This window comes from Notothenia rossii (assembly GCF_949606895.1).
Source record: "Notothenia rossii genome assembly, chromosome: 8".
Taxonomy (NCBI): domain Eukaryota; kingdom Metazoa; phylum Chordata; class Actinopteri; order Perciformes; family Nototheniidae; genus Notothenia; species Notothenia rossii.
Window position 1 is genome coordinate 50,306,035 of NC_136906.1, and position 13,795 is coordinate 50,319,829.

Here is a 13,795-nt window from a genome sequence, read left to right on the forward strand (position 1 = left end):
TTTTACTTATCACTACCCCCTCAAATGGAAATATGTGTTTACATAAATAGTGACCGAACCGTTTGAGACCCACTGAGATAACTTAAACTAAGTTAACTATCTAAAGACTCAGAGAGTAATTTACCTCACCAGAGCTGTAGTTATCAGCCTCTCAGTCTGACAGCAAAGGACTCTCCCTCCACCTTGTTGTTGAAAAAGCTCCTTATATCCGTTAGCGCAGCTAGCTAGCACCAGATGCTAACAACAATACACGTAACCGGTGCGCGCGCTTTCTCGCTCGCTCGCGCCACACATACACCAACACACACCCTCCCGAGCTTGAATGACACACAGAGACCAATCGAGGGCATTAGTATGATCTGTATGAAAGTGGCAATGTCGGCCGGCCACGCCATGTAGACAGCCAGTCACCCTCTGTGAGGCAGAGTCAGACCCACATTTGCGCTGCGTTGCGTTTACAATATATACGTATATTGCCGGCGGCTGAGTACCGGCATTTTACTGAGTACCGGCACCTTGCCGGTACTCAGTAAGAAGTGCCGATACCACATGGGTAAAAATCAGAAGTGCCGGTACTGCGTACCGGTGAGTACCGGCCCAATTCAAGCACTGGTGCTAGAGACAACTGTGTGAATGGGTCAAGGGTGGTGGTCGAACAGTCAACACTTTTTTTAACTCATATGTTTTTTCAAATCCACTCATCCATCAATAATACAAATCAGGAACAAACATTGCAAACGGAAACTAATATGTGTTGTTATTAAAAATGTTTTGAATCTAATGAGCACAAATGGAAAATAAATTGAATGGAAATCCAGTCAGCAGTTTTTGAAGTAATCTTGATCTAATTAGAGCTGAAATCATTTGATCAGTTAACAGTAGTTAAACGGAAATAATTTCGTCAATCGTTTGAGCCGTTCGTCAAAGAGTCCATGCTAGTGTATTAGCAGCCTCTCAGAGTCATGACTGTTGGCAAGACAACACCAGAGAACTGCAGGTGGAGGTGATCTACCTTTTTGGCCCCTTTGGTAAGCAAATCAAATCAAATGTACAAGGTTCCAGCGACATCACCTCTAATAATGTAATAATCAGACTCTGGAGAGTTCACTCACCTTGGTGACGGCTACCTTTGCGCCCTTGTTGATGAGCTGGACCACATTTTCAGCGTGCCCCTTGTGTGAGGCTAAGATGAGGCGCTCGGAGAGTGCGAGGACCTCAGCTGCATCCTGCTGCCTCATGAAGCAGGAAGAGTGATCAAGCAGGAGTCCGAATGGCTGCCAGGGCTGCTGTTTCTACAAACTCCACACACTGCCAGGATTCCTCCCCTTCATCCTCTCAGTGCAGCTGGGAAAAGAACAGGAAACACATGGAGTGAAAACAAGCCGGCATGTGCTGCGCTCACAGGGCTGATAAACAGGAAGCAGGGAGGAGGGCAGAGTGACATGTCCAGGTTGTTAAACCATGTACAGACAGTCCACTTGGATCATGTGAGCCACAGAAATAATCCATAATGAGAGCGGAACAGGGTTCAAATTTGGTCAGAGATTTAGAGCCTGCTGTACTAAGAAGCAAACTCTTCACACAATGAGGCATAAAACAAACTGCAGCAACACCACACACACACACACACACACACACACACACACACACACACACACACACACACACACACACACACACACACACACACACACACACACACACACACACACACACACACACACACACACACACACACACACACACACACACACACACACACACACACACACACACACACACACACACACACACACACACACACACACACACACACACACACACTAGCTACCTTACATGTCATTTACACTGGGGAAGCTGGAGACGTGTCCCCATCACTTTTTAAAATGGCCAATTTTGTCCCCGTCACCTTTTAAAATGGCCAATTATGTCCCCATCACTTTTTAAAAGATTTACTTTTTATAAATGTTCTGAAAAATAGCATGAAATGTAATAAACAACAACACTGGTTTATTTTTGCACAGGTTAACATGTACACCTTGAGAAGATGTTATCTGTTAACAGTTGTCTGGTGTATTTCAGGGGACCCAAGATGTGCAATTTGGAAATCTAAATTTTGTAAAAACAGAATTGCTCCCGCTTTGCAGAAGCAAAAACATGCATGAGACAGTGTTGTTGGGCTGGTTTGCCTGAAGTAAATGTTGTCTTTTTTGCTTTGTTTTCCCAGAGTACTAGAATGCTTAGTATACATGTTTAAATGCTAAATAAATCTAAGATTGTTTTCCCAGAGTACTAGAATGCTTAGTATACATGTTTAAATGCTAAATAAATCTAAGGTTGTTGGCTTCCTCAATAATTCCCCCCCCCCCCCCCCCACTACACATACAGCTCTGGAGGAAATGAAGAGACCACCGCATCATTATCAGTTTCTCTGGTTTTACTATAGGAATGTGTTTGAGTAAAATAAAAAAATTAAGTATTTTATTCTATAAACTACTGACAATATTTCTCTGTGTTGGAATTCAACAGACACGGAATGGCTGCCATACATGTAGAGATTGAGATTTAAGAACAATTTAGAGTGGTCTCTTAATTTTTTTTTTCAGAGCTGTATAATGGTTTCTGCGACAAGTCGGCAGCATGACACTTTCAGTCTACAGGTGTTGCTAACAAATAGATACGGGAAACTAAGGTGTAAAAAAAGGGTTGTGCGCAATACTGTATTATTTGTATCTGAAAAAAGTGTCCCCACCACTTTTCACAACTAAATGAGTATGTATGTAAGTACAAAAATGCAGCTAGTTTATGGCTGCTGAGCTGAAACATGCAGAGGCAAGGAGCATACTAACATCCACAGGATAGCTGGAGGGATGTCTGACTGAAAACATGAACGTTGTCCGACGCTATAAGCACATTATCTTGGCTATGGTTCTGTCCCTTTAAAGAAAACCGCTACGTAAATATGTATTATATATGTTTTTATTACAACATTTGATTATTCTATATCTACCCAGGAACCCATACCTATCCCTAATGTAAGCATAACTGTATTAATTTAAAAAGAAAAAGAATATGCAAAAAACACTATTATTTGAGTGGCATATGCTGGTGCTCTTTCCATGCATGCCATCTCTAAACAAGTTTAATATATGAATTTACTAAAACACCAACACACTTATAGCAGATACGGAGTATCATACATATTTTCAATTCTAGTAAGTGGGCTTCCAATATCAAATTCTTTCAATGTTATCAATGAAGTCATCAAATGAGCCTGTAATAATTGCAGTGAAAACAGACGCTGAAAGCATGTCTGGACATGAGGACTGTTATTAATCAAAAAGCCTCTAATACATTTTATTGGTTCTGTCAAAACACCCAATTATATGGACATACAATACAGGGCTCTGTCCTTTGATAAACGCTGTATTTTGGAGGAGGGTTTTTATTTGAAATGTTACAAAGCATGAAGTGTTTATGAGCTGTAAAATTGGAATTGTGGTCAGGATAATCCAGGCTCACTAAGCCCCACTCAAGAGAAAAACACAATAACAGACCACAGTACACACAGAAAGGAAACCGCCTCCAAACGGTTGAGTCCGAGGTTTCCATAGAGAAGTGCTGACATGGCTGACACATGGTTGATCAAGAAATTTCAATATAGTGTTATGAGAAGATCAGAAACTACCTTTGACTTGATCATTTGATAAAGAAATGTTGTCAACACAGTGGTTAGGGTTTTTAAAGTCCTATCAAGCTGTCAGATATAAAAGAGGATATTGATGAGGCAGATTGGAACCATGCTTTCCTAAAAGCACAAAGTCAGACCATACATGCTATAGGTTCAAATGACTTCAATATAAATGGTTCATGAGAATGTACATAAATCCTGTCAAACGTCATCATATGGCTGCTAATATTTCACATGATGCATTAAGTGTGTCACAAGTTAAGACACATCTATTGTTGTTTTTTTTGGTTTGGCTAATCTTAACTCTCCTGTCATTTCAGATCCCGCCTTCCTCCAGGCCCTTGTAATCAACTCACTTCCCTCACCTGGTCTTCCCAGCCCTTCCCCTCACCTGTTACTCATTCCCTCATCACCCCACAGTATTTATACCACCTCACTATCACTTGTCCTTTGCAAGATTGTCTTGTCTTTTCCGCCGAGCTCTCCAGTGAGTGTTATTCTCTAGCCTAGATTTTTGTCCTGCCCAGTTTTTGACCCCTGACTGCCTGTATTCGGATCTCGAGTTCCTGCTTGCTCCCTGTTTGGTTTTGGTTGCCTGTCTGACGGATTTCCTGGTTTTGATCCTGCCTGTTCCTGACCTGAATAAACTGAACATTGCTAAAAACTGGTTGTATCTGAGTCGTGCTATTGGGTTCTGATCTGTACCTGTGATCGTGACAAAGTGTTTGGATGAGAAAGGATAGTTATTTCTTTGTCTTTTGTCAAATCTTCAGGAAAGATGTATTCAGGAGTCAGAGATGTTTCACTTCAAAGTCCCTTGAAACGTCTAACTTTGTGCACTTGGAATATATCCAAAGGACTTCAAACAGACTTCAGAACGGACCAAACTTTTGGAATTTGGACTTCTTCAAGCCAGGAGGTACAGCTCTGGGAACCATATATCATTATGAAGGATGGGAATGTGGATGTGCCTCTGAAAGGAAATGTGTGAAATTCTTCTAAAATATTTATTTTATATGTATGCTATTTAGTACTAGCGCCAGTTAAGGGTGTGTGTATGTGTTTATTTAAGTGTGAAGTACATATTTCGTTTTTTTATTGTTGATACAATATAAGAAAATGGCAATAATCATATTGTGAAAAAAAAAACAGAAAAACCTGCCATGTTTTGGGGTTAGATTTGTGCTCTCTGCAATAATGTGTTGTCATAATAGGGGGGATGCCTAAAACGCAAGGGGGTAGAAGCGGGAACAAGAACCAATAGGAGGCAGGGACATTCCATTTACAACTTTTCTGCTATTGAGATATTGATACCAGCCACAGCGGCCTCTTCTCTGCCACGGGAGGTTCTCACAGTCTTGTGTTCATTCAATAGTTGCCCTCAATTAAGTGGATTAATGTGGCTCTATGATGCCTGGGCCGGGTAATTACAGACATCCCTGCATGTGCCTCTGATCCCCTCTGACACTCACTGGGCTGTCTTTTTTTAAGCAAGCAGTTCTCATGTTTTTCTGGTGTGTCCTTTTGGATGTTGCAAATAATCCAGGTCCCCCCCCAAACCCCAAATTGACTGCATTTTTTTCAATCACAATGATTCTCAAGGAAACAAGTCATAACAAGTGAGTCATATTTGTTTCTGAAGACTGCATTAGTTCATTTTAAATTCAACAAGATTCCAAAAACATGAAGTTGTGTGGTTCAGCCTATGTGAATAGACAGGGGGGGTAAATCTAAGAAAATATTATATCATTTATTATTGGGAGATCGATTTGTAAGTCAATCAATTTAGGTTTGGTTAAGCCAGGAGTCTCAAACTCAAGGCCCGGGGGCCAAATCCGGCCCGCGACTTCATTTTATGTGGTCCCGCAAGAGCTTGCAAAGAATATAATATGTTTATTATACGGTTACATGCCACTTTACAGAAGCAGGTTGCCCATCAACTACATGTCCCACAATGCATCTCGTTTTGTGACATGTGCACTGGAGAGACTTGAAATTATTTGCCCTGGACTTCTGCTTTCAGACCAGTGGCGGTTCTACGGGGTGCCACCCCATTTGGCAGCTTTGTTTTGAAAGAAAAGTTGTGGCTCATCAGACATTTACGAGAGAAAATCTCTAATGTCCGAGTGCAAGTGAATGCAGCACAAGACGCGAGCCTTGTAATCCCTCCCCCCCCCCCCCTGGCGCGAGCTTGGAAATATGATTGGCGGCGATTTCATTTGAACGGGAGGACAGCGCAACACGAGAAGCATTTCGGATACAAGTAGACAGAAGGAATGAGGTATTTGCGGTCAGGGTATGGCTGGGGTAGGCTACAGCCATACCAATAAATGGCTTAGCCCCACCATGAACAATGATGTTAAAGTAAGCAAAATAAAGTCTGCCAACTCGCGGAGTAAATTGTACAGACAGCAGTTAGTAAAATTGATTTCAGTAGCCACTTGTCTGGAAATAACGAAGAGAAACGTTTTTGAAAACTTTTGTCACGTAGTGATCGTCTTCTCAATAGAACATCTTTGATAATATCTTCTGGCCAATCAGAATCACGATAACGGCGTTGTGTTGTTGCAGGAAGTCCCGACGGAGAATACTTTTGCTGTAGTACATATCGATATACATCGGTACAACTATAAGACCCCACGGTTTGATGATTGATAGGTGTGTGGGCTGTCTTTCATTTTGACACACAGAACAATGGGGGCTATGCATCCTTATCCACAATGTAAAGTAATTCACACAGCCTCGTTCCTTTCCTCTCTGTGAGGAGCAGCAGGTTCAGCTTTCAGAACAAAGTAACAAAAAACTAAAATGGCATTCATTTTTTAAAATACGTCGTGTAGTAATATATATTTATTTATTTTTCTTCTCAAGAGAGTACCAGAATGTGTATTTGATGTTAGTATTTCAAAAAATCTCCTGGGGCAAAATCCCCCCAGACCCCCCTGCAGGGGTTGGGTTTTCAACTCTTTCACCTGTGGGGAAATTGCAGGATTGGCTCCAGGTCGCTCTTTTTATTTACTACAAGACAAATGTGCCTTTTTATTTCATACAGTTCAATTTGGATTTAGACAGGGAAATAATCTAAACCTCACGCGTGGCGTTTCACTGTCAAGGGGAGCGTGTATGTAATTACATTGCAAATACTGACTTGAGCCCCACCACTGTATGGGTTAGCCCGACCATAGATTACCCAACACAAATACTCTGGCGCCGCAACTGTTTGCGGTCTACTATGACAAAGAAGAGCCTGTCAAGTTTGACTGTACTCAGCATTGAATCAAAACGCACCATAGCTTTAAATCTTAATAAGTTTGTGTGGCGTTTTGCTGATCAAGATGGTAATCGCCACATTCAGCTGTTATAGGCATGCCAACTTGATGCTCTGCTCATGGATGAGTCGATGAGAATAATAAACTGTTTAAGAAGATGACCTTACATGTGTAAATATAGGTTTCTTCTTTGTGGGGGTCTGCCCCCAAAAAACAGTTTCAAGTACTGAGAAAGTCAAATAAGACGGTGTGTAAAACTTCACTGCCCAGCCCAAAAAAAGTAACCACTTTGATTTAACTAGGCCAGTAGGTAAGGGCTTTCCACTGGATAATAACTGCAGCGATGTATGTTTTAGCTGAATACACGTTTTTTTTAACCCTAATGGATGCAGTTAGTCACTTCTTTAATGTTTGTTCTTTCTGATGTAAAGTCAAGGTTGTAACTGTTTGCAATGAAGTCGTGGGGCGCTGAACTGTTCCTTTGATTCTTTTGAATTATGATAGTAATTACTGGTCTTTCAAATTTGAAGGAGGGTGAGCAAGCATCTTGAGGAACGTTCATCATTAACTCCTCCAAAAAATATAGTTTATTTAATAATAACACTGAATATGTGAATCATAACAGTGATTGACAGCTGATAGGAATAATATGATTGTTAATATTATCATATTCATACAGACACACATCGATGAGACAGTTAATTAATGTACTTATTGCAGCAGTCTGCATATTTGGTAACCCTGCTGGTCTAAGAGTTAAACCAACTCATTCAGTTAAAATTCATTAAATTACGTGTGCCACCTTATATATTTATATTTAAGGCTTTACTGATGTGTCACAATAATGTCACCTAATGTTATTGAGTTAAAATATCAATATTGTGGCTTTCCAAGTTAACATTGATTGATATGACTGCGATTAAATCAGCATATACTTCTGCCAGGGGATGCCACCCCTGAAATTCTCCTGCCACCCTCTTGCCACCCCATGAATATTTGTCTAGATCCGCCCCTGTTTCAGACGTAGTTAATTACTAAGTTATTATCCTATCTGATAATAATCCAATTCAGAGGCAATAATGTTATATATAATACATTATTTTATATATATTTATATAGTTACAACCGGCGCTTTGAGTGCAACCTTTATGCGAATGTGGCCCGCGATGAAATTGAGTTCGACACCCATGGGTTAAGCGGAGCTAAAAAAGTTTGTTACCCGAACCAAATGGTAACGATAGTGTTGCTGTTTTAAGTTGTCAAATGATTTGAGTGGATATCGTGGAAACAGAGAAACAGTCAGAATGACTTATTATAGCACACTGCTGTAGTAGAAACATGTCATGGGAGCTGTAGTCTTTCAAGGCTAGCAAAATGTTATTTCACTTTGTTACAACTGCAAGGGTAAGAATTCTAACAACAAAGCTTACATTAGATTATAACTGATCTCAGGATATTATGGACAATAACATCAGTGTTTCCCCTACCATTGTCTTGGCGGGGCGCTGCGCCCTGCCAACGGAGCCCCGCGCCCTGCCTGAAATTCAAGGTGTTTTTGTTTTTTTATTTAAAAAATATATATACAGTTGGGCAAAAAAGTATTTAGTCAGCCACCAATTGCGCAAGTTCTCCCACTTAAAAAGATGAGAGAGGCCTGATATTTTCATCCGAGGTATACCTCAACGATGAGAGACAAAATGAGAAAGAAAACAAATCCAGAAAATCCCATTGTCTGATTTTTAAAGACTTTATTTGCAAATTATGGTGGAAAATAAGTATTTGGTCAATAACAAAAGTTCATCTCAATACTTTGTTATATACCCTTTGTTGGCAATGACAGAGGTCAAACGTTTTTTGTAAGTTTTCACAAGGTTTTCACACACTGTTGCTGGTATTTTGGCCCATTCCTCCATGCAGATCTCCTCTATAGCAGTGATGTTTTGGGGCTGTCGCTGGGCAACACGGACTTTCAACTCCCTCCAAGATTTTCTATGGGGTTGAGATCTGGAGACTGGCTAGGCCCAGGGCTCGAGCTTAAGGACGTCCCGTCGTCCCGGGGCCGAAAAAAATAGTGTCAGGGAGGATAAAAAATAATTTGGGGACGAATTTGGGACGAGAGTTAAAATAAAAATACCCTGCTAACTCTACTACAAACGGCGATGAAAATGAAATCGACTGCACGTTGTGTGTAGCACACAATTATTAAACCTCCTTGTTAACATAAACACACAAAACATTTAGCAACCCGCGAAACACACACACACACTCACACACACACAGATAGACACACACACACACACACACACACACACACACATACGTAAGCTGTGTGTCATGTCCAAGAAACTTATTGTGAAAGTTTATTCTTTATGTTAGAGTTGTCATGTCCCTTTGTCTTGTGCTTTATGTCTATACCCTTAATTATTTCTTCCTCTCATTTCAGGCCTCCACGCTCCCCGCCCCTTTTCTGTCTCCTGCGTCCTTGATTATTTTCCCCGCCCTGATTGTTTCCAACTGTGTCCCCTTTACCTGTGTATATATTGTGTTAGCTCCCTCCTGTTAATTGTCAGTTCGTTGTCTCACGAAGACCACGTATCGGCTTACCTCACGGACCTTTTCACGGACCTTTCACGGACCTATGCTATAGATCGCATTATAGTTTTCCTCGAAAGAGTGGTTTTGTTTTCCTTGTTTTATTACTGTGCAAATTCCAGTAAAGTCTTTATTTTGAAACGCTATCTGAGTCTGAGTTTTGAGTCGTGCAATTGAGTTCATGCCTCAGTGTTCTCCCCTTGACAGTACGAACTGACCATCAAAATGAACTCAGCCGACTCAGATCAGATTAAGAACGCTATCCGTTCTCAGGGCCAACGTCTTGGGCAACAAGAGGAGCGTATGGCCACCATGCAGCAGGGAGTGCAGGATCTAACCAGCAGCCAGGGGGAACTACAAACATCGTTGACGACCCAAGTTAATCTACTGGCAGCAGAGGTTCAGCGTGTGCTCACTCACCTGCAGGCTGTTTCTCCTCCTACGACTCCTCCGGTTCCAGCGGTGACCGGATTCGATCCCAACCGGGTTACTGAGCCGCACAGGGCTTCCATGCGTCTGGCTCCACCCGAAAGGTACTCCGGGGACTCAGAAGGCTGCCGGCCGTTCATCGTGCAGTGTGAGTTACACTATCACCACCAACCGGCTGCTTTTCCCACGGACATTTCCAAAGTGGCTTTTATGATCTCTCATCTCTCCGGCCGAGCAGCAGCGTGGGCCACGGCAGAATGGTCCCGAGGCTCGCCTATCTGCGGGTCTCTGGAAAACTTCATAGACACTATGAGGAAGACCTTCGATCAAACCACGCCGGGCAGGGAAGCAGCTCGGGCTCTGATCAAGCTGCGACAACATCAGCGGAGTGTGGCTGACTACGCCATCGAGTTCCGGACTAAGGCAGCCGACAGCGGCTGGAACTCCGCTGCATTGTTTGACGCTTTCGTCAGCGGTCTCTCGGATTCTTTACAAGACCAGCTGGCGCCTCTCGATCTGCCCGCTGATTTGGACTCTGTCATATCCATGGCTTTACGTATAGACAATCGTTTGACGGAGAGGAGAAGGAATAAATCCAAGGATGCGGTTGATCCACCTCTCCAGAGGAGACGCTCGCCGCTGGATATTACTTCTTCTTGGAGGCCCCGTCACCCCTCACCACCTGCGTTCCGGACAACAGCGCCCCCTGGCTCCGTGGAGGAGCCAATGCAGTTGGGCCGCGCCAAGCTGTCGCTGGCAGAACGTCAGCGTCGATTCAAGGAAGGCCTGTGTTTCTACTGCGGGCAGCGCGGACACCCACAAGCGGCTTGTCCGGTAAAAGAGGAGGCTCACCAATGAAGAGGAGTACGTTGGTGAGCCGGATCTCTTCCTCTGACTTTCCTCCTCGCACCCTGACCCGGATCCAGGTAAAAATCAGAGACAATGTAGTTACTCATGGTGTTCTCATTGACTCAGGGGCGGACGAAAGTCTTATGGATTGGGGTTTAGTTAAAAAATGGGACATAAAAACTAAACCTCTACCCCAGCCTCTTGAAGCGAGTGCTCTCGATGGGCGGCTGTTGTTTAAAGTGACTCACCAAACGGAGCCTTTAGAAGTAAGATGTAATGATAACCACCATGAGACAATGTCTTTTCACTTATTTAACTCAGCCCAACATCCACTCATTTTGGGGTTTCCCTGGTTGAAACTTCATAACCCTCACATAGATTGGCAATCTGGGAGGGTGGAGGGGTGGGGAAAGAATTGCATTGATCTCTGTTTTAAGCAGGTAGCAGAGATTGACAGGGGATGTAACACTGGGAGTGTTAGGCAGGATACAGTCCCAAAAATATATCTTCCGGATGTACTTTCAGTTCCTTCCTGCTACCACGACCTTAGTGAAGTTTTTAGTAAGTCCAAAGCTCTGGCTCTTCCTCCTCACCGCTCCTATGACTGTGCTATTGACTTGATTGCCGGGTCTCCCATTCCTAAGGGTCGACTTTATGCAATTTCAGGACCTGAGAAAGAGGCCATGAAGGACTATATTGATGCCTCCCTCAAGACAGGGCTTATTCGTCATTCCTCATCCCCAGCAGGGGCAGGGTTTTTTTTCGTGGGCAAAAAGGATGGGTCTCTTAGGCCCTGTATCGACTACTCACCTCTCAATGACATTACGGTTAAAAACCGGTACCCCCTCCCTCTCATCTCGTCCGCTTTCGAGCAGCTTCAGGAAGCCAAGGTTTTCACCAAATTAGACCTGCGGAACGCCTATCATTTGGTCAGGATCAGGGAGGGCGATGAATGGAAGACGGGTTTTAACACCCCTTCAGGACATTATGAATACCTGGTCATGCCGTTTGGATTGTCAAACGCTCCTGCAGTCTTCCAGGCTATGATCAACGACGTGTTGAGGGAGTTTCTGAACCGTTTCGTTTTTGTTTATCTGGACGACATTCTGATCTACTCCCCTGACCTTCACACCCACAAACAACATGTCCGCCTGGTTCTACAGAAACTGCTCCAAAATAAGTTGTTTGTCAAAGCTGAAAAGTGTGAATTTCATGTGGAAACAGTCACTTTTTTGGGCTTCATCATTTCCCCAGGTCAGGTTATGATGGACCCAGAGAAGGTTAGCGCAGTAGCCTGTTGGCCTACCCCGGACTCTCGCAAAAAAGTGCAGCAGTTTTTAGGCTTTGCTAATTTTTACAGACGTTTTGTGCGGAGCTTCAGCGCTATTGCAGCCCCTCTTCATGTCCTCACGTCCCCTCAGGTGCCTTTTGTGTGGTCTCCTCAGGCTGAGGAGGCTTTTTCTCGGCTGAAAAAGATGTTCACCACTGCCCCCATACTTACCATGCCGGATCCCACTCGCCAGTTCGTGGTGGAAGTGGATGCCTCCAACGAGGGGGTGGGAGCGGTCCTCTCCCAGCAACAACAGAAGGACAACAAACTTCACCCCTGCGCCTTCCTGTCCAGGAAGCTCTCCCCGGCAGAGAGAAATTATGACGTGGGAAACCGTGAGTTGCTGGCCGTGAAGTTAGCGTTGGAAGAGTGGAGGCATTGGTTGGAGGGAGCCGAGCATCCTTTTGTGGTCTGGACCGATCACAAGAACCTGGAGTACATCAGAAAGGCCAAAAGACTGAACTCCCGCCAGGCTAGGTGGACCTTGTTTTTCAACCGTTTTGACTTTGTTCTTTCCTACAGGCCGGGGTCTCAGAATGTCAAGCCTGACGCTCTGTCCCGTCTGTTTGACCCTGTGCCTGCAGTCAAGGAGCCGGAACCCATCATCCCATTGAACCGGGTGGTAGGAGCGCTGACTTGGCCAGTAGAAAAGGAGGTAATACGTGCCAATGCTGGAGCTCCTGCACCAAGGGGTTGCCCGCCTAACCGGATTTTTGTTCAGGAGGCCGAGCGACCACAGGTGATCCACTGGGCTCACACTTCGCTGCTCACCTGCCACCCCGGAGTCAAGAGAACTATGTTCATTGTTAAACAACGTTTCTGGTGGACATCCATGGAGAAGGAGGTGAAGGAGTATGTGGAGGCGTGCCCTATCTGCGCTCGAAACAAGACCTCTTCCAGGTCGCGAATAGGGTTATTACAACCACTCCCTATTCCCAACAGGCCCTGGTCAGAGATCTCCATGGACTTCGTCACTGGCCTGCCCCTCTCTAGAGGTAAAACCACAGTTCTCACGGTAGTGGACAGATTTTCCAAAATGACACATTTCATTGCTCTGCCAAAGATGCCCTCAGCTAAGGAAACGGCGGAGGTCATGATGCAGAATGTGTTTCGGCTTCATGGTTTCCCTAAGGATATTGTCTCCGACCGGGGCCCCCAGTTTGTGTCACGCTTCTGGAAGGAGTTCTGCAGCCTCATCGGTGCCACGGTCAGTCTCTCGTCTGGATATCATCCGGAGTCTAACGGCCAGACAGAGCGCCTAAATCAAGAACTGGAGACCTGCCTGCGCTGCCTGGTGTCCCAGAATCCATCCTCCTGGAGCGAGCACCTCACCTGGGTTGAGTATGCACACAACATCCTCCCTACTTCTGCCACGGGCCTGTCCCTGTTTCACTGTGTTTATGGCTACCAGCCGCCACTGTTCCCAGCCACGGAGAGGGAGGTCACGGTCCCGTCTGCCCACGCTCTGGTCAGGCGTTGTCGGCGCGTGTGGGCTGCGGCTAGGAAGATACTCTGCAGGAATTCACAACTGGTTAAGAGAGCAGCAGACCGAAAACGCCGACCAGCCCCTGTATACCAGCCAGGCCAAAAAGTCTGGCTCTCTACACAAGACCTTCCCCTCCACGTACTCTCCCG

At 44.4% G+C, this 13,795-nt stretch overlaps 1 protein-coding gene across 2 annotated transcripts in view; it reads right to left on the reverse strand.

Moving 5' to 3' along the window:
• Positions 1 to 13,795, reverse strand: part of ankrd6b (ankyrin repeat domain 6b) — a 94,620-nt gene that overhangs the window by 49,063 nt on the left and 31,762 nt on the right. For both annotated transcript variants that reach the window (XM_079643063.1, XM_079643061.1), the window contains exon 2: positions 1,113 to 1,344. In XM_079643063.1, coding sequence (XP_079499189.1) covers positions 1,113 to 1,238 — 126 coding nt within the window. In that variant the 5' untranslated portion in view covers positions 1,239 to 1,344. The remainder of the gene's footprint in view (positions 1 to 1,112; positions 1,345 to 13,795) is intronic.